This window comes from Rhinoderma darwinii, chromosome 8, assembly GCF_050947455.1.
Source record: "Rhinoderma darwinii isolate aRhiDar2 chromosome 8, aRhiDar2.hap1, whole genome shotgun sequence".
In the NCBI taxonomy this organism is placed as follows: Eukaryota; Metazoa; Chordata; class Amphibia; order Anura; family Rhinodermatidae; genus Rhinoderma; species Rhinoderma darwinii.
Window position 1 is genome coordinate 113,948,293 of NC_134694.1, and position 21,027 is coordinate 113,969,319.

The 21,027-nt window shown below is 46.1% G+C and overlaps 2 protein-coding genes across 2 annotated transcripts in view; both read right to left on the reverse strand.

Moving 5' to 3' along the window:
* CYP21A2 (cytochrome P450 family 21 subfamily A member 2) overlaps positions 1–7,063 on the reverse strand; it is a 41,407-nt gene extending 34,344 nt beyond the window's left edge. Inside the window, exons 1-2 of the mRNA XM_075836705.1 lie at positions 6,952–7,063; positions 6,061–6,180 (exon numbers count right to left, since the gene is read on the reverse strand). Coding sequence (XP_075692820.1) covers positions 6,061–6,180; positions 6,952–7,063 — 232 coding nt within the window. The remainder of the gene's footprint in view (positions 1–6,060; positions 6,181–6,951) is intronic.
* A 1,680-nt stretch (positions 7,064–8,743) lies between these two features.
* On the reverse strand, positions 8,744–18,220 carry LOC142659905 (proteasome subunit beta type-7-like). The gene is made up of 8 exons (XM_075836467.1): positions 17,906–18,220; positions 13,857–13,950; positions 13,684–13,781; positions 13,037–13,177; positions 12,644–12,759; positions 10,900–10,958; positions 9,966–10,117; positions 8,744–9,124 (listed from the first exon to the last, which is right to left on the reverse strand). Exons 1-8 carry the CDS (start codon positions 17,968–17,970, stop codon positions 9,019–9,021), a joined length of 831 nt encoding a protein of 276 aa, XP_075692582.1. The 5' UTR covers positions 17,971–18,220; the 3' UTR covers positions 8,744–9,018.
* Between the last annotated feature and the right edge of the window lie 2,807 nt (positions 18,221–21,027).

Consider the following 21,027-nt stretch of genomic DNA (forward strand, 5'->3'; position numbering starts at 1 on the left):
ATTGGCAAGAAACTGAAGATTTCCTACAACGGTGTGTACTACTCCCTTCAGAGGACAGCACAAACAGGCTCTAACCCAGGGGTCTCAAGCACGCGGGCCGCATGCGGCCCCTGGGGCTGTCATCTGCGACCCGCGGGACACAGAGCCGCTAGTATCGGCTCTGCTCCGAGACTCTGGAATTCCCTGACATCGCTGTCCACATATGAACAGCGATGTCTGGGGCTTCCCCAGAGCCGGAGTCCTGAGCAGAGCGCAGGTGTCGGCTCTGCTCCGGGACTCTGTGGAATTCCCTGACATCGCTGCCCATATATGGACAGTGTGTCAGGGTCTTGCCCAGAGCGGAGCAGAGCGATGGTGTCGGCTCTGCTCCTGGATTCTGTGGAATTACCTGACATCGCTGTCCACATATGAACAGCGATGTCTGGGGCTTCCCCAGAGCCGGAGTCCCGAGCAGAGCGCTGGTGTCGGCTCTGCTCCGGGACTCTGTGGAATTCCCTGACATCGCTGCCCATATATGGACAGTGTGTCAGGGTCTTGCCCAGAGCGGAGTAGAGCGCTGGTGTCGGCTCTGCTCCTGGACTCTGTGGAATTCCCTGACATCGCTGTCCACATATGAACAGCGATGTCTGGGGCTTCCCCAGTGCCGGAGTCCCGAGCATCGTGTCGGCTCTGCTCCGGGACTCTGGAATTCCCTGACATCGCTGCCCATAAATGTGTCAAATGTGACAATGTGTCAGGGTCTTGCCCAGAGCGGAGCAGAGCGCTGGTGTCGGCTCTGCTCCGGGACTCTGGGGAAGCCTCTGACATCGCTGTCCATACATCGACAATGATGTCAGGGGCTTCCCCAGAGCAGGAGTCCCAGTGATGTCAGGAGCACAGCTGGAGTCCCAGGAAGAGCCTACTAGCGCTCTGCCTGGGACTCCAGCTCTGGGCAAGCCCCTGACATCACTGGGGCAGCCTCTACAGAGGGCACTGGGGCAGCCTCTACAGAGGGCACTGGGGCAGCCTCTACAGAGGGCACTGGGGCAGCCTCTACAGAGGGCACTTTGGCAGCCTCTACAGAGGGCACTGTGGCAGCCTCTACAGAGGGCACTGTGGCCTCATCTACAGAGGGCACTGTGGCCTCATCTACAGAGGGCACTGTGGCCTCATCTACAGAGGGCACTGTGGCCTTATCTAGGGGTGTGTTGCATTATCCACAGAGGGCACTGCGGCACTATCTAAAAAGGGGCTGCCCAATCTTGACATGTGTGCTAACTGAGCCGCCGGACTTCAATTAGCGACACTTAAACTGGAAAGCTGGATTGTTGAAATAAGCACGTGGAGAAATATCTCAAATTTTAAACCTAGCGCTATTATTATAGTAATTAATATAGTGTTATAGTAGTTCAAATAACTAATGGATTAACAATAATTTTGTATTTTATCAAGCTTGAAAGTAATGCGGCCCGTCAACTTCCCATTTTTTCTATATGCGGCCCACTTACCCGGCCGAGTTTGAGACCCCTGCTCTAACCAGAGTAGAAAGAGAAGTGGGAGGCCCCGCTGCACAACTGAGCAACAAGACAAGTACATTAGAGTCTCTAGTTTGAGAAATAGACGACTCACAGGTCCTCAACTGGCAGCTTCATTAAATAGTACCCGCAAAACGCCAGTGTCAACGTCTACAGTGAAGAGGCGACTCCGGAATGCTGTCCTTCAGGGTAGAGTGGCAAAGAAAAAGCCATAGCTGAGACTGGCTAATAAAAGGAAAAGATTAATATGGGCAAAAGCTCACAGACATTGGACAGAGGAAGATTGGAAAAAAGTGTTATGGACAGACGAATCGAAGTTTGAGGTGTTTGGATCACACAGAAGAACATTTGTGAGACGCAGAACAACTGAAAAGATGCTGGAAGAGTGCCTGACGCCATCTGTCAAGCATGGTGGAGGTCATGTGATGGTCTGGGGTTTTGCTTTGGTGTTGGTAAAGTGGGAGATTTGTACAAGGTAAAAGGGATTTTGAATAAGGAGGGCGATCACTCCATTTTGCAACGCCATGCCATACACTGTGGACAGCGCTTGATTGGAGCCAATTTCATCCTACAACAGGACAATGACCCAAAGCACCTCCAAATGATGCAAGAACTATTTAGGGAAGAAGCCGGCAGCTGGGATTCTATCTGTAATGGAGTGGCCAGCGCAGTCACCAGATCTCAACCCCATAGAGCTGTTGTGGGAGCAGCTTGACCGTATGGTACGCAAGAAGTGCCCATCAAGCCAATCCAACTTGTGGGAGGGGCTTCTGGAAGCATGGGGGGAAATTTCTCCCGATTACCTGAGCAAATTAACAGCTAGAATGCCAAAGATCTGTAATGCTGGAATTGCTGCAAATGGAGCATTCCAAGACCAAAGCAAAGTATGAAGGAGAAAATTATTATTTCAAATAAAAATCATTATTTCTAACCTTGTCAATGTCCTGACTATATTTTCTAGTCATTTTGCAACTCACTTGGTAAATATAAGTGTGAGTTTTCATGGAAAACACAAAATTGTCTGGGTGACCCCAAACTTTTGAACGGTAGTGTATATGTGTGTGTGTGTGTGTGTGTGTATATATGTATACACACACTGCATATTATATTACACAAACTGAGGCCTCGTTTCATTTGTCTTATCCATCATTCATCTCTCCTTGACTTATTCTCCGCTCACCCTCCGTCTGCGTCCAAGGTCCATACAGTCCCGTCATTCATTAGATGAAGCGATAAAACACGGGGGAAGGTCACGGTCACAGGATCTTGGGCTGTGAATAGAAACTCCATCATTTAAAGGGCCCCATCCACCCTATAGATAAACCGCACAGCACCTGGGCAATGTAGTGCACAGGACCTGTAGGCGATGTGATATAATTTGTAGATTGCTGTAGAGGGGAGTTCAGAGTCCCCAAATCTTGCCGCCAATGTAATTTGGATCCCGGTTATCCCAGGCTGAAGCGTCCACTGTACTGGGCATGTGCAGCCTGAAGCTTGTGATCCTCTAGAGCGGAGACTCTCCAGCGGTTGTGAAACTACGACTCCCAGCATGCCAGGGCCTTGCCACCTGGTGAGGTAATTAAAGGGGAACTCCACTCAATTTATGGCTGTACATATAATGTGTCTTCTCCACACTGAGCGCTCACCCTGCGTCCGCTGCCTCCCCCTGTATATTTCCTGTCCTCAAGGTTACGCCTGTCACTACATATACACCCAGCATCTCCTAAGTCTTCAGCTTCACTATGGTCCCTCTGCTGCTGCCGGCCCTCGTCCTCCTCTTCTTTCTATACTTAAGATGTTCCCACTCCAAGTGTCGCCTGTCAGGACTCGACCAGAACCAGCGCCCTCCGCGCCCCGCACCACTGCCCTTCATCGGGAATCTGATGGATCTGGGGCGCAGTGATCTTCCTCAACATTTCATGCGCCTGGCCCAGAAATACGGCCCCATCTATCGTCTCAGCTTCTGGGGTCAAGGTATGTGAGGGTCCGGGGTTTTTTGTGGTATTTTATTACTAAAACTGCTTTACTTCCAAAACTAGAAATTATAAAAATGACCCCGACACTAAAAAAGTGACGACCAGTGCGCCAAGCATCAGATGCGGTCACTTCTCTAAGGCGACTTGCACCGAGACCAGCACCCATTCTACTGGAACAATGTAAATTGCCGGCTCCCATGGTCATTACACAGGACTCCTCTGGTCAACCGTAAAGCAGGGGCCGCAGGCTATATGTGGCTCATGAGCCACTGGTTGGGGACCTCCGCTGTAGCCTGTGACTTACGGGTAAAATAGTTTACAGAGGGTCTAGAGATTCCTGATCGGCATAACAAGGCAATGTGTTATACGGCCCAAAATAGGCCGTGTGAACATACCCTTACAGCTCTTTAATATGTAGCTGCCTCTTTTTCAAAGGACCAAAGGTAATTGGACAATTATCTCAAAAGCTATTTAATTCATTGCTTCTAATTGTACCTGTGTCCTTGCGACACAGGTACAATTATAGTGCAGGAGGAGGTGGCGCTGGTGCCCCCCTCTGAACTGCGCCCGGGGCACATGCCCCGCCTGCCCCCCCTAGCTACGCCCCTGATCCAGACCAAAGGGGAGAGATTTAAAACGACCAAACGAAAAGTGGAGAAGCTGGAGGACGATGTGGTGCAACAATGAAGTACAATGAATGAAGTGTCCAATCAGTGCTGACAGAGACTGTAGGGACACGCCCTTTGATGAGAAGAATGGCAACACCAAGTCGACTCCACTATTGATTCAGTCGGAAAACCGGAAACCTTCCGGAATAGTGACAAACGGAAACCATTAGCAATGTTTCCGTCACCATTGATATCAATGGTGACGGAAACGGAAGCTGTGGTTTGACTTTCCGTTGCAGGGTTCAACCGACGGAAACCTCAGACGGAGCCCCAGAACGGAAAGCGAACGCTGATGTGAACAGGCCCTTACTCCGATCTCTCGTCCCCATACATTATTATCATGTCGGCAGCGCGTCTCTCTGTTTACACACCAAGACGTGCTGCCGACAACGATAATATTTCACTTTTTTTAAAACAATACGATCAGCAGATGATTGGGCGTTTGCTCGTCCAACTGCTGATCGCTGCCCTGTTTATACTGGCCAATTATTGGCAACGAGAGTTCTATGAACCCATGTCTGCCTGATAATCGCCCAGTGTAAGGGCAGATTCACACGAGCGTTGCGTTTTTGCGCGCGCAAACAACGCGGTGTTTTGCACGCGCAAAAACCATTTGACAGCTGCGTGTGTCATCCGTGTATGATGCGCGGCTGCGTGACTTTCGCGCAGCCGCCATCATAGAGATGAGTCTAGTCTACGTCAGTCACTGTCCAAGATGCTGAAAGAGCTAACTGATCGGCAGTAACTCTTTCAGCACCCTCGACAGTGACTACCGATCACAATATCGCAAAACCTGTAGAAAAAAAAGAAAAAGTTCGTACTTACCGAGAACTTCCCGGCCGTTTCCTTGGTGACGCGTCCTTGGTGACGCGCCTCTCTTGACATCGGGCCCCACCTCCCTGGATGACGCGCCAGTCCATGTGACCGCTGCAGCCTGTGCTTGGCCTGTGATTGGCTGGAGCTGTCACTTGGACTTAATTGTCATCCCGGGAGGTCAGACTGGAGGAAGAAGTCGGGAGTTATCGGTAAGTCAGAACTTCGTTTTTTTTTACAGGTTCATGTATATTGGGATCGGTAATCACTGTCCATGGTGCTGAAACAGTTTAACTCTTTCAGCACCATGGACAGTGACTATCTCCTGACGTCGCGTACCTATAATTTTTTTGCCGGGTTCGGCCAAAACGAGTTTGGCCGAACCCGGTGAAGTTCGGTACACTTGTCCGGCTTCGCTCATCGCAAAGACACTCCGTTTGGATGTTCGGAAACAGAAAAGCACGTGGTGCTTTTCGGTTTTCATTCATCCTTTTCACTGCTGTTGCGCGAATCACGCTCGTCCCACGGAAGTGATTCCGTGTGGTGCGCGTGATTTTCACGCACCCATTGACTTCAATGGGTGCGTGATGCGCGAAATACGCAGAGTTATTGAACCTGTCGCGCTTTTTGCGCAGCAGACAAACGCTGCGCAAAAAACACGGACTGTCTGTACTGCCCCATAGACTTGTATTGGTCCATGCGTGCCGCGTGAAAACCACACGGCCCGCACGGACCGAATACACGCTCGTGTGAATCCCCCCTAAAGAACATTTTAGACTCATGTCCTGGTTACTACACTTCAGTGGAATGCTACCGGCAGTCGCCACTAGGGGGAGCTACTGCAAATGTATTTATATTGTGCTAACTGACGTTAATGGAGCTGTACGCACATGTATGCAGTGAGCGCCCCCTAGTGGCGACTGATGCACCCGCTAATAGTCGGCCATGGGAAAGCTGGGGGACGATGGCGGCCACATTGGTCATCACCCAGCTTTCCCAGATATAGCAAAGAGACTGCTAAATAAATAACTTGCGACTAGAGAGACATGCTGGGCGTTATAGTACCACATAGCAGCTGACCGTCATTACCGGAAAGAGCGCGTCCTGTCAGCGGAGCACACAGCACACGAGAAAACCGCCTGTCCTCTGGTAATATCTCACGCCGGTCCTGCAGGTGTCGCTGTCCGCGGCCGCTCGGTTTCACGTTTTCTCCTCACTTTGAATCTAAACAGCCGACCACGTCCAGACCGCTCTCCGCTGTTACTTAGGAAACGGGGCGGAACCTATAGCTGCTGGCCATTTTTTCTTAATTCAATAAACTTTATTTTACAGAACAATTTAGACAACCTAAAGCTGCTGCTCGCTGGCGTTAGCACCGGGGTGCTGAAGGTGGCAGGAGGTCCTGCCCGTCCTATCAGTGACTTGAGTTGTCCTTGAATTAAATGGAGAAGATGTTTTGGAATATTGGGCAGGGGCGTAGCTGGGGGGGGGGGGGACAGTTATGAAAAATGGGGGAACCCCACATCGGTTTTTCCAAATATTATTTATTTTATTTTTTTAGATTGATGTGGGGTCCCCCCCATTTTTATAACCAGCCAGACACAACAGAGCAGCAGCCGAGCATTACCAGGGTGGGAAGGGCCACTGGTTTTGTACTTTCCCAGCCTAATAATACCAGTCTGCGGCTGCCCCGGTGCCGGCCATCACTACAGATGGGGTCCGCCTGCCGGGACCCCTGCCAATCAGCTGTATTGGAGGGGGTGCATCGATAGTGAGAGCGCTGCTTCCCCTTCATTCCGGTCACTTGTGAAACGCTGTCACACCGCAATGAGAGCGCTGAACCCCCTTCAAAACTGCTGATTGGCGGGGGTCCCGGCAGGCGGACCCTGACCCATCAGCTATTGATAGCCTATCCTGAGGAGAGGGCATAAATTTTTAGGGACTGGACAACCCGGGCCCCAGCAGACAGTAATAGTATACTTACCCTCCACTTCAGCTCTGGCCGCAGCGGAGGTCCTGACTCCATCCAGAGTCGGGATGTTGCGCACAGCAATGCGACGCCATGAGGTGAAGAGATGTCAGGATCTCCCATGCGCTCGGAACGAGGAAGATAAGTATGTTGTCAGTCACTATAGTAACAGGGGCCCGTGTAGTTTATTACATAGGCCCCAGGTACTATAGTAACATTTTATTGACGTGATGCGGGCGGCCACGGGAAACTCCGACCGCTGCAACCCCTAGAGTTACGCCACTGTATGGAGAAATGACTATACAAGGGATAAGATTTATTTTCTAATAGTGGACTGCCCCTTTAAGGGGATCAGTGACTGCTATACTGTATAAAAGGGCGTTATGACCTATATTAGCTTTATGCTAATGAGTTTCTCAATGGACAACTGGACGTGTTTTACTATATGGCCAAGTGGGCGTTGTACAGAGGAGTGTATGACGCTGACCAATCAGTGACCAATCAGCGTCATACACTTCTCTCCATTCATTTACACAGCACATAGCGATATCAATATGTGCAGCCACATACACACACACACACACACACACACATTAACGTTACTGCAGTGTCCTGAGAGTGAATAGACATCACCTCCAGCCAGGACGTGATGTCTATTCACAATCCTGACACCTCAGTAACGTTTGTGTGTGATTTACAGTGTGATCTCGTGAGATCACGCTTGCTGTGCTGTAAATCCCACACAAACGTTACTGAAGTGTCGGGATTGTGAATAGACATCACGTCCTGGCTGGAGGTAATGTATATTCACTCTCAAGACACTTGAGTAACGTTAATGTGTGTTTATGTGGCTGCACATAGTGATGTAATAAGATCACTATATGCTGTGTAAATGAATGGAGAGAAGTGTATGACGCTGATTGGTCACTGATTGGTCAGCGTCATACACTTCTCTCCACAATGCCCACTTGGCCATATAGTAAAACACGCCCAGTTGTCCATTGAGAAACTCATTAGCATAAAGCGAATATAGGTCATAACTCCGTCAAAAATGATCGTTTTTCTAAATAAAAAAACACTGCTGTAATCTACATTACAGCGCCGATCACATCATGTACAATATAGGCCACTTATAATCTGGTGACAGAGACGCTTTAAGTGTCTTTTAGAATATGGCAGAGATCTGGGCTCAGTGTGAGAAGATGTATTGCACATAGTGTTCACTAGTCGACTTTTCACTCACGAAAATACAATGTAATTTAATCCGGCATCTGATAATCCAGAAAGTCTGATGATCTGGCTCTTGTTTCCAGCACAAATCTGTATAATGTGGATCCAATGAAGAAATTCCTCTAAGGAAATGTTCTGAAAGAATGGGGGGGAGGGGTAAAGCTGGGCCCTGAGGAGTGGGGGGCCGACATGCCACATTAGAGGACTCCAGTACTATACATGGACATGATAATTGGGGGTCCATGATACAGACTTACATTGGGAGCTTCAAGTTATGGCTCTGCTTCCAAGTCAGTTTCATATACCTTTGTGTGTCGTCTGATAATCCGGCACCTATAAAGTCCCATTGATGCCAGATTAAAGGAATTTTCCACACGTTGTGCACTACAGAGACATGTAACATCGCTGCGTCCCTGAGGCGATATACACGACTGTTCTGGAAACAAGTGCTGAATTATCAGATTTTCTGGATGATCGGAAGCCGGATTAAGGGAATTTCAGTGTATTTACATCACGTGCGCCGCGTAACCTGACTCGTTTTTATTTTCATACAGACATCACATGACATGGTTGTTGTAGTTTTATTTTTTATTACATGAAAGTTCCCACATATTAAATCCTTGTGTGAATGATGGGAATCCGAATCCCATATATGAGGCCGGGCCCCGCAGAGAAGAAGATTATGTAATATATTGATTATAGGCGTATGGATAGAAGAGAACAGTCCAGCGATTTGGCGGCAGAATCAGGTTTTGTCGAGTACCGGTTGAACCCACGACTATTAGTAATAATGAAGCGGATCATATTGGCACGTCGTCCCCCCTCCCCTCTCCTCCTCTCAGATCTGGTTATTCCGTGTCCATTAGCTGAACGGTTTCTTCTACCAGATCGCAGCGAGTTATGGTTTCTCTCAGGACGGCGGTGGTGCCCCGCAGGTAACGGTAAGAAGCGAACCTAGGATGAGAGTAGGGAGAAGGATTATACGTAGACCGTGCGACATTGGTACCATCTAAAGGAGTGCCCGCAGCGGGCAGGGGACGGGGCAGGACGTGTTCACATTATGGCTCAGGATTTATTCACACCCAGGGTCGTACTGGCCCACCAGAAGATCCTACGGTTGGCCCTGAAGGTCCAGCAGAAGACCCCCCCACTGGGAGCTGACACCACACCAATCATAAGGGTAAAGCCAACCTCAGCCCCCCGACCCATGGGCACCATAGCAGCCGTAGGGGCTGATTCTATACGTACCGCAGGGTTTTATGTAAATTCTGCAGCTTTCTAATGTGCTTTGTACTTCAATTCTCATCATTTCCAAGATCTCTGCTTGCTATCAGTGAATGGAGCATGCATAGTTGCAACCCATTAGGTCAAGCTGAAAATATGCGTTGCTTGTCACAGTCAGACGGTGTGATCAAGTTGTGGTTTATTGCCATGAAATTGTTATGGTAATCACAGATATAAACCGCGATTTGACTGCACCATGTGAATAGACCCTAGCAGAGTTAGGTCAGAACAGGTTTTTATTTTCTGGATGTAAACATTTTATATTTCCATTCACTGCAAGCAAGCAGATATCTTGAAATGGGTGAGGAGTTAGAGCTGATGGTATATTAGAAAGTTGCAGAACTTGTCATTATACAGCGAATAAAACATAAACCCTCCATTATGGCCGATCCTTGTTCTCCCCCACAAGAGACTTCAGGGGACACTGCCGCCATACACATTACATTGTCAGCGAGGTAGCATTGATATGGGGGTACCCTGTATATGTATATGGCCTCTTATATTATCTTACCTTTTTCCCTTGGCCTCCGTTTGGGTGTAACCCCTTAATACCTGTGCCCCTCCACGTGTAATGACACAAAGATCCACGCCACTGCCGGAGCCAAGGTCACAGATGATGCCCGCCGTTATGGAGTCCGTGACTAGTTGCTTAGCGTCCTCCAGCTGAGAAAAGGGGGGAGTCAAATTAAATTTTACTGTCTGAATAGTGAAACCACTGGAGCCCTCCCATCCCAGTATATGAGTCTATTCACACAGTGCGTCATATCGCAGTTTACTGCCACAAAGCAATAAACCACAATTTGACTGCATTGTGTGAATCGACCTATAAGGCCACTTGATCAACATTTCAGGCAAACCCCCTCCTTTGCGCAATAATGATCTACTAAAAATGAATTTAGCTCATTATTTGGCAGGTATGAAAGTGACGCAGATGACCACCAGCAGCCACTATTGTGTGGTGACGGCCAAATCACCCCGTTATATACAGTGGCAGGACGGATAATGAGGCAATGTTGCCATTCAGGAGCCTGGGAAAGCTGGGCGGCAGTTCCTGGTGGCCATATTAGTTGTCACTAAGAAATTACAGGAAAGAACGATAACATCTTGATAGAAGAGGGCGGCTTTTTTATGATAGGGGTCCGCAGCTGCAGGGATATTACATTTCACATTGATGCCCCCATTTATGGCCGCCTGTATTCTGTGAATGGAGAGAGCATAGGGGCTGCCATAAAGTGTGACCGGCCATCACAGCAGTTTTCACTTCCCTCCATTCACGGCCTGGATCCTGCGGACGATGTTGGCGGTGATTTGAGTTCTGGATATATATTAGGGACAAGCTTACAATACATTTCCCCTATAAAATACTTAGAGGGGCTTCACTTTCACTGTACTTCACGTCTTATGAGGAATATATGGCTGCCTACATGAAGTTATTGCGCTCTCACCTCCATGTCGGGTTTGAAGCCATCTTCTAAGACCGCGATGGCTGCACTCGCACCAGATCCTAGAAACAGTAGGGGGCGATGTATCAGCACAGGTGCAAAACAAAAGTGAAGCAGTTGCCCATAGCAACCAACTAGGCCGCAGCTTTAATTTAAAAAAAAAAAAAAAGGGCCTCTGATGCAATCTGATTGGTTGCCGTGGGCCAAAATATACGTCACAATTTCTCTTAATTGTTACTTTTCCTGCTTAAAACGTGTTCTTTGTAGAAAGGAGCATTGTAATATAGCAGTATTAGTGTTTGTGTTTCCATTCCTCACCATTTTCAAGATGTCTGCTTGCTGTCAGGGAATAGAAACATTCTTGTTTATATCCAGAGGCTGCAAACCAGTCCTCTTAGGATATATTCCTATGGGTCATTGTCCCTACTCCTGCAAAATGTTGAGTTTTTTTTTGCAAAATCACAGTCAAATCGTGGTATTTCGCAGTGATTTCACTGCAATAACCATGATCTGACTGCGCCGTGTGAATTACAGCGACATTGTGGTAATAAGCTGCGATTTAAATGCATCCGTATTCTAAATGTCTGACCCACACAGGTGCATGGCTCGTTACGTGAGACAGGTCTGATACACTATATGGGCTTATTTACGCGGTGCGTTAAAATTGAGCAAAATGCCTCGGTTCTGCTGCGATTTAGCAAATAACGCTGGATTTTAATAACCGCAATTTGACCGAACCGTGGGAATAAGCCTTAACAGGTCTTGTGCCGGTATCGGTTGGTTTGTCTCCTTAGTATAGAGCTGTACAGGCTCAGTCGGGCGCCATATGTACGGTGACATTCTCCCCTACAAGCAATGTGTACTTATACCTCTGTACATGTGGAGTCCGACGGAACATGCCACCATTTTTTTTATAGATTTGTACAGATTCTGACAGAAAAGTAGAAGCCTCACTCATTTCTATTGCAGCCCTGTTACGGCTTTGTATTAGTACGGCTGTGTGCATGAACCCTCTAGATGTAAAGATTAGTTGTTTCTATTCACTGACAGCATGCAGACATATTTGAACTCGGATCTGTGCCATGTTTTCTCTTTTACTGTTTACGTTTAGTCCAACCTGTTATTTGGAGCAGTAAAGTATATTGGTATTATAAATTTGGCGCATTTCGGCGTAAAATTAGGCCACACCTTAAACTGAAAACTGTGGGTCGTGAGAAAAATATTCAAAGATTGGCAGCCAGGCAACATATAAGTTTGGCGCATGGGTGTATGCCATTTTTGTTCCAGCTCTACCACTAAAACCGCCATTTTTTATAGATGGGCCCAATATATGTACAGATTTCTGGGATACAGAATGGGGAATAGATAGAATAACTGTAATAAATGGAAATACCCTGTAAGTTTTACCTACCTGGGGTGCTGGTGGCTGCAGTCAGTTTCCCCTCGCTTGTGGGTGACCAGCTGCCTATTTGGCTGATTTGCAGTTCGAGCGTGGGAACAGGGTTGTCAGACTTCCTTTTTGCTCCATGTCTACACCAGGACAGGCTATGAAGGTCCAGCAGAACTCTGCACACGGGTCCAGCAGAGCTTTACAGACATTGCTGGACTCCGGACAGATTTCTGTTTTTGTAGACAGAGCAGGTGAGGTACGACAACTATGTTCCCACGCTTAGGAAGACACTAAAGGCAGCTGCTAAGGACCTTTGGGGCGGATTTCCATTAAGATGTGATGGAGGGATCATCTCACCTAGAGCCGTGTAGAGATTAATGTCAGTGGATCCATGCGGGTGGACACTGGTAAGATGGGGGCCACGTATATCAAATCCACCAATGATGATCGAAGCTCCTACGTGACCTTGATATCTGAGAGGAGAAAAGATAAGACTGTAGGGTTGTGTCTGACACTGTATACATATAGAATGATCTCGTAATCCGCACAGTCTTTCACGTTAGGGCAGCAGATTGTATTCCAGAGCTGCTCTTCCTATTGTAGCCTCGAACAGGAAGTTGCAACCATCGTCAGCCATATTGGAGGCTATAAAACTGAGTCTTCTAGTCACCCGGTCACCTAACTGCAAGCATCCCTGCCTTACTCCCATCTGTAATCTCCATCTCTGTCATAGTCGCACCCCGTACTCACCGGAACAGCAGCTGTTTCAGCATCCGGGTTGCAGTGCACACACGTGGCGGTCTTCCCGTGGACATAGCATGGATAGCCAGGTTGGAGGACAAAAGTTGGGTCACATATTCGGCATCGGCAGCAACTCCAGCTCCACAGCAACTGGGTGCAAATAAAATAAAGGGTGAAGTATGACGTAACATATAAGCAGTGGCGCGGGTATAAGGCCATGTTCACAGGGCTTTTTTAACGCGCATTTCGATACGTTTTACGTTCCAATATGCGCTTTCAAGCTTCTTATACGCACTGTTATTGAATAATTACTCTTGTTTTTATGGCGAGGTAATAAAATTACACGTCACGTAAAAAAAAGCGTCATGTCGGTTCTCAGAAAATGAGCCCAGAATTAACATGATGACTTTTTTAGCGCAACGCATAACACTCCAACTTTTTCCATTAAAGTCAATGGGAGGCTTTAAAATGATGGCAAAAAAAAAAACCGCTTGCTGGCTGTCTTAAGTGTTTTTGCCTGCGATAAATACGGCGCTTATTTTTAGGGCAGTATATATTAAACAAACCCCAAAATGTGCAGATATTCAAAAAACGCATCACAAAACACACCGAAAAACCGCAGACAGGACGTGTGTGAACGCTGACTCATCACTTACTATATGTTGTCTGAGATGAAGTGGATCTTGGCGCAGTTTTTATCCGCCACAACCATGTCGTCGGTGGCTCTTCTGTCCGCTCCTAGGATAACTCCGTCCTAAATATTCAACCACGGGTCAGTCAGTGCTACCAGGTAACCCTCAGCAACCGACAACCCCTTCCTCCATCCTACCTTATATACCACCCCAGCTATGGTGGTCCCGGTCTTACGAGCTTTCGGGGGTTGTAGACCAAGACTGGACGCCTTCGCCTCTATGGAGCTATTTCTGTGAACATACAGAAGACACACGTGTAAGTGGCCGCCTGAATGACTCCCCATAGAAAGCTCCCATAGTTCCATGTACTGATGCGCTGAATAATATTGTTCATCCTGAGCCTCCTGATTCATGAATAGAATGGCAGAACTGCCAGAGGGATTGTGACTATTAGGGCATATTCACACGACGGTAGTATACATCCGTGCGAAGGGTCCGTGAAAACATAGGACACGTCCTATTTTCCTCCGTTTCTCAGATCCCTCAATGGACTCAAGTCTATGGGAGATCCGTGAAAACGGGACCAGCATGGATGCAACTCGGATGTAAAATCCAGCCGTTTTTCACGTCCGAATTTGCACTGAGTCGTGTGAATCTGCCCTTACATAGAGGGGAAGGAGCAGGAGGAAGGATGTTATGTATGCAGCACAAGGTCTGTAAAAATCCTGAGGAATATATGAGATTATATACAGATTATATACAGGGATATTATATACAGATTATATACAGGGATATTATATACAGATTATATACAGGGATATTATATACAGATTATATACAGGGATATTATATACAGATTATATACAGGGATATTATATACAGATTATATACAGGGATATTATATACAGATTATATACAGGGATATTATATACAGATTATATACAGGGATATTATATACAGATTATATACAGGGATATTATATACAGATTATATACAGGGATATTATATACAGATTATATACAGGGATATTATATACAGATTATATACAGGGATATTATATACAGGGATATTATATACAGATTATATACAGGTATATTATATACAGGGATATTGTATACAGATTCTATACAAGTATATTGCATACAGATTATATAGAGGGATATTATATACAGGGATATTATACACAGATTATATACACGAGGATATTATATACAGATTATATACAGGGATATTATATACAGATTATATACAGGGATATTATATACAGATTATATACAGGTTTATTATATACAAGTCTTCAATTTGTTTCTGAGGCCTAAACACTGGAGAAAGGCTTAACCCGGGCAGGAACTAGTTATTCCATCTTGTTTTCTCCATTTATATTACATTCTGAGAAAATTGGCGTAGGGAGTCTTATAGGCCAGTACTGGGATAATGCACGCAGTGATGTCATAATTTTGGGAATATGAGCATAGTGACGTCACAGTTCGGGGATAATGTGCACAGTGATGTCACAGTACAGGGATAATGTGCACAGTGATGTCACAGTTCAGGGATAATGTGCACAGTGATGTCATAATATTGGGAATATGCGCACAATGATGTCACTCTACAGGGATAATGCACACAGTGATGTCACTCTACAGGAATAATGCTCACCATAATCATAGCATAGAGATATGTACATGTGTCCTCTCAGTATAGGAAAAAAATATATAATGATGTAACATTCTGGTATAATGCAAATAGTAATACCCCGGAGAAGAGACCACGCCGCATTCAGCTTTACACTTATCTGCACCTTACGTAGAAGTAGAAATACGCCCCTTAGTAATTGGGCCCCATAACATCTGATATGTCTGCTATCCCGGTACTCACACCCATGGCGTAGACAATGGCGTAAACCACCATGTGTGTATATGTAACCCCACCCCCGCGTTATATGGCCACACCCATGACTGTTTAGTAAATTGCGTTGTGCTGCTACCAGGGCACATTTATTTTATTTGCCGGGCACTCATTATTTGACTTGGTAGAATTGAACAGGATATGCAAATACTTGGCCAACAAGCGAAACTGCGCCAAAAACTGAACTTTCTCTCTCCACAATTACCCATATTGTCTGACACCCTCACTGCTTCAGGCAGGACTGGCACTGGGGATTTTGTCTTTGCTGCTGCAATGGACCAGTGTTAGAATCATTAAAATCAGCATCAACATCAGCGTAAAAAAAACTCACTGTGAATTGGGCCTAACGGTTGCCGTAAAATTCCTCGTGTGGGAACATTCCGGTTGCACAATGGTCACGTTAACTCTTGATTTTACTGCAATAGTCGTGGGACTAAAACGAGCCCTAGCCTACTCACAGGGATTGTCACACAGCTTTCCCAGATTCCTGAATGGCAAATCTGCCTACACAAGCAGTAATAAGGTACCAGGCCTACTGCTGCATAAGTAGGCAAATTTGGCATTCCGGATTCAAGGAAAGCTGGGCATGAACCCCTACTAAAGAAGTTATGGCAACCAAGTCGGTTGTCACTCAGCTTTCCCTGAAAAAGGACGACTTATATTTAGTCTTCTATTTACTGGTGAGTTTATGTGTAGGAATATTTTATCTATTTTTGAGAAAGTTGTGTGAGAACCATTATGGTCTACATTACCACTCCCACTGGGATTGTAACTCAGCTTTCTCAGACTCCTGAATGGCAATTCTTCACCGTTATACAGCGATATGATTGAAAGGGTTGTAGTGCAGAATTAGTTATGTTTTCTATTCAGGAAAGCTGGGTGTCAACCGGCTGTAATACTATCCAAACGTCCCAGAAATAACCCAGCTTTCCAAGAAACTGATATGATTAAAAATCCTCTGTAAATACAAGTCCTTGAGTTGTTTCCTTGCATTATTTTTTTTTTACATATATCTGTTTATGGGAAAGCTGGGTGACAACCTATATGGTCTGTATTACCGTTCCCACCCAGCTTTTCCAGAGTCCTGAATGGCAAACTTGTCTGGGTTTTCTACAATATGGTGATATATCACTACGTAACTAATCAGAATTCCCATTCAGGAAAGAGTGTCAACACAACTTTCCCAGAACCAGATATAACTAAAAAGGAGCCTAAAATACATTTCCGTTTTTGGCTATAATAATGTTTTTCACAAGTCAGTCCCGCACGATTACACCCCATCACCCTGAAAAGGAGGAATTGCCCACACATTAGCAGCAATGAATCTGACCGTCTGGTACTAGAGGTCTAAGCAGTTCCACGGTCGCTGGATTAGGCTATGTTCACACACAGTGTTTTCAGGCATTTTTTGGGGGGCAAAAACACCTGAAAAAACGGAATCTGAACGCCTCCAAACATCTGCCCATTAATTTCAATGGGAAAAATTGTGTTTCGTTCAGACGGGGCGCTTTTGTACGCGGCCATTTGAAAAAATGTCGCGGAAAAATACACCCCATAAAAATAAGTACATGTCACTTCTTGAGTCGTTTTTGGAGCCGTTTTTTACTGTGTCAATAGAAAAACAGTTCCAAAAACAGTTCCAAAAACGGCTCCAAAAAACGCATTAAAAAAAGGTTTGATGCTTTAAAAACGGCTGAATATCAGAGGCTGTTTTTTCCTTGAAAACGGCTCCGTATTTTACAGCCGTTTTTACTTTAGCGTGTGAACACCGCCATATTGGATATAGCAGCATCGTGTAGTGGTGGCGGACATCTTGTCCTTGCCGACAAAGTGAAACTGCTTATAGGTACGGTTTACCACAACAGCAGCCATATTATCATATTATCACAGCCAAACGGTAGTTAATGGGTTAATTACGTGACACCCCTGCCCCCCTTTAAATTACCCCCCGTCATTAACCATAGACCAGACAACATAGGAGCACAGGGCGAAACGTTACGTCGCACCAATGAATCCGCTGTATACCGCCAAAAACAAGTGTCCTCGTGGCGTCCTTCACCCAACCAAATGGTGCCCCGAGAGCCCAAATAGCGCCCCTTGTATAGTGTAACGTCACACCACCATCCTGGGAATGGAGAGTTTGTAGGAGGTGAGACCCACATTGAATACCTGGTGGTGAAGAGAAGCCCCATGAAGGTCCACGTTGCCAATGAAGCAGGTGGATGGCACCACATCCTCAAGGGGTCCCATAGAAGCTGCCGGGCACCGCTACAGTAATGACTGTACCCCAAAAACATCTCAGGTGGCGGCAGATAGTGATCCGGGTCCTGGACCTTACCTGAGACAGTTCTCAAAGTTGAACCCTCCTTGTGGGGTCTCATATCTGGCGACCGTTGGCAGCATTTCGGGTAATGGGGCGCAGCGTCTGAATTGCTGTGACCCTCTTGTAGCGTTCCTGTCACCGGTGGTCCCTGTTGTGTTCGGTATTAACCCTTCGTTCTCTCCTTGTTTTCTCTCAGCTTCTTCTCATTTCCCTCTGGTCTGCAAACTCAAAACTCTTCTTTCACTTTCATCTTCTCACCACTCAGATAATAGATGCAGGGAAGCGAGCGCTGCGTACATACGTATCGTATAACACGCCACAGTCCCGGATCCAGGCCCAATGACTCCTAATGTCCCGGGGACACCCGATATTACAGAAATCAGTTTTTCAATTTTTTTTTCATGGGAATCCTAGTACGGCGGAGAACCGTAGGAAGGAGCAGCTCTATCTCTGGAGGACTGTGTGTATTACATGGTCGCCTATTCATGGGCCGCTCTGCAGGTGAAATGTGCGACACCGACCCCTTTCCCCGCAATCGGACCTGATGAGCTGATTGCCGTAGGGCTTTGATTTGAGGAGGGGGATAGATCTGTGAAAGTGTCTTCCAGTAGATGTGATGGGGAATCAGAAATTTAAAGGGGTTTTCCGGGAAAACACATTCCTAGATTATCCTTCAATGCGTCATCGATGGGGGTCCAACCCCAGGGTCCAAAAATCGGCAAAATTTTTTGCTCCAATTTGTGTTTTAACATAGGACTGCACATCAACCTACTACATTATCTTATTCCAGAGTCATTAAAATGCACAAGTAATTCACCCTTAATGGGTTAAATTACAAACTCAGCTCTGCTACATCTGCGTATTTTTGCAGAACCTGCTTACCAGAGTAGAGATATAAATAATTTTTGCCCTTGATATAGATATGTGTCCTGCAGGGGGTTTCCAGAAAGTTACTTTCAGTTCGTAAATAGGTTGTACTGTGAGCCAAATAATAAAGTCTGCAACGTGACTATGGGGGGGTATAATGGAGAACTGATGTGTAATAAGGTGCAGTAACCACCAGCCTGCAGATAGTGACAGCGGACATCTGTCTCCATGCTTGTACGCAGGTATTACAGTGCTGGATCCAATAATACAACCATACAGAGCCCACATAATAGTGTTATACAGAAATCACATAGCACCGCCACGCAGAGCCCACATAATACCACCATACATAGCCCACATAATACCGCCATACAGAGCCCACATAATACTGCCACACAGAGCCCACATAATACCGCCACACAGAGCCCACATAATAGCACTATACAGAACTCACATAATACCGCCATACATAGCCCACATAATACCGCCATGCAGAGCCCACATAATAGTGTTATACAGAACTCACATAGCACCGCCACGCAGAGCCCACATAATACCACCATACAGAGCCCACATAATAGTGTTATACAGAACTCACATAACACCGCCACGCAGAGCCCACATAATACCGCCATACATAGCCCACATAATACCGCCATACAGAGCCCACATAATACTGCCATGCAGAGCCCACATAATAGTGTTATACAGAACTCACATAGCACCGCCACACAGAGCCCACATAATACCACCATACAGAGCCCACATAATAGTGTTATACAGAACTCACATAGCACCGCCACGCAGAGCCCACATAATACCACCATACATAGCCCACATAATACCGCCATACATAGTCCACATAATATCGCCATGCAGAGCCCACATAATAGTGTTATACAGAACTCACATAATACCGCCATACAGAGCCCACATAATAGTGTTATTCAGAACTCACATAACACCGCCACGCAGAGCCCACATAATACCACCATACATAGCCCACATAATACCGCCATACAGAACCCACATAATACCGCCACACAGAGCCCACATAATAGCATTATACAGAACTCACATAATACTGCCATACAGAGACCACATAATACCACCATACTGAGCCCACTTAATATCACCATACAGAGCCACATAATATCACCATACAGAGCTCACATAATACCACCATACAGAGCCAACATAATACCGCCATACAGAGCCCATATAATATCACCATACAGAGTTCACATAATACCACCATACAGAGCCCATATAATACCACCATACAGAGTTCACATAATACCACCATACAGAGCCCACATAATACCGCCACACAGAGCCCACATAATACCGCCATACAGAGCCCATATAATACCACCATACAGAGTTCACATAATACCACCATACAGAGCCCACATAATACCGCCATACAGAGCCCATATAATACCACCATACAGAGTTCACATAATACCACCATACAGAGCCCACATAATACTGACATACAGAGCCCACATAATACTGTCATACAGTACCTACATAATACCCCCATACAGAGCCCACATAATACCACCATAGAAAGCCCACTTAATACCCCCACAGAGAGCCCACATAATAGTGTTATACAGAACTCACATAACACCGCCACGCAGAGCACACATAATAGTGTTATACAGAACTCACATAACACCGCCACGCAGAGCCCACATAATATCACCATACATAGTCCACATAATACCGCCATACAGAGCCCACATAATCGTGTTATACAGAACTCACATAGCACCGCCTAGCAGAGCCCACATAATACCACCATACATAGCCCACATGATACCACCATACAGAGCCCACATAATAGTGTTATACAGAACTCACATAATACCGCCATACAGAGCCCACATAATAGTGTTATTCAGAACTCACATAACACCGACACGCAGAGCCCACATAATACCACCATACATAGCCCACATAATACCGCCATACAGAGCCCACATAATACCGCCACACAGAGCCCACATAATAGCATTATACAGAACTCACATAATACTGCCATACAGAGCCCACATAATACCACCATACTGAGCCCACTTAATACCACCATACAGAGCCCATATAATACCACCATACAGAGTTCACATGATACCACCATACAGAGCCCACATAATACCACCATACAGAGCCCACATAATACCGCCATACAGAGCCCATATAATACCACCATACAGAGTTCACATAATACCACCATACAGAGCCCACATAATACCACCATACAG

Bases quoted from the DNA above. Each gene is read 5' to 3' on its own strand.
- LOC142659905 (XM_075836467.1), bottom strand. From the start codon at position 17,970: ATGCTGCCAACGGTCGCCAGATATGAGACCCCACAAGGAGGGTTCAAC. The intron at 13,951-17,905 runs GTAAGGTCCAGG...GTATGTTCACAG, and splicing joins AACTTTGAGAACTGTCTCAG to AAATAGCTCCATAGAGGCGA. The intron at 9,125-9,965 runs GTAAGATAATAT...CTCTCATCCTAG, and splicing joins ACGGAGGCCAAGGGAAAAAG to GTTCGCTTCTTACCGTTACC.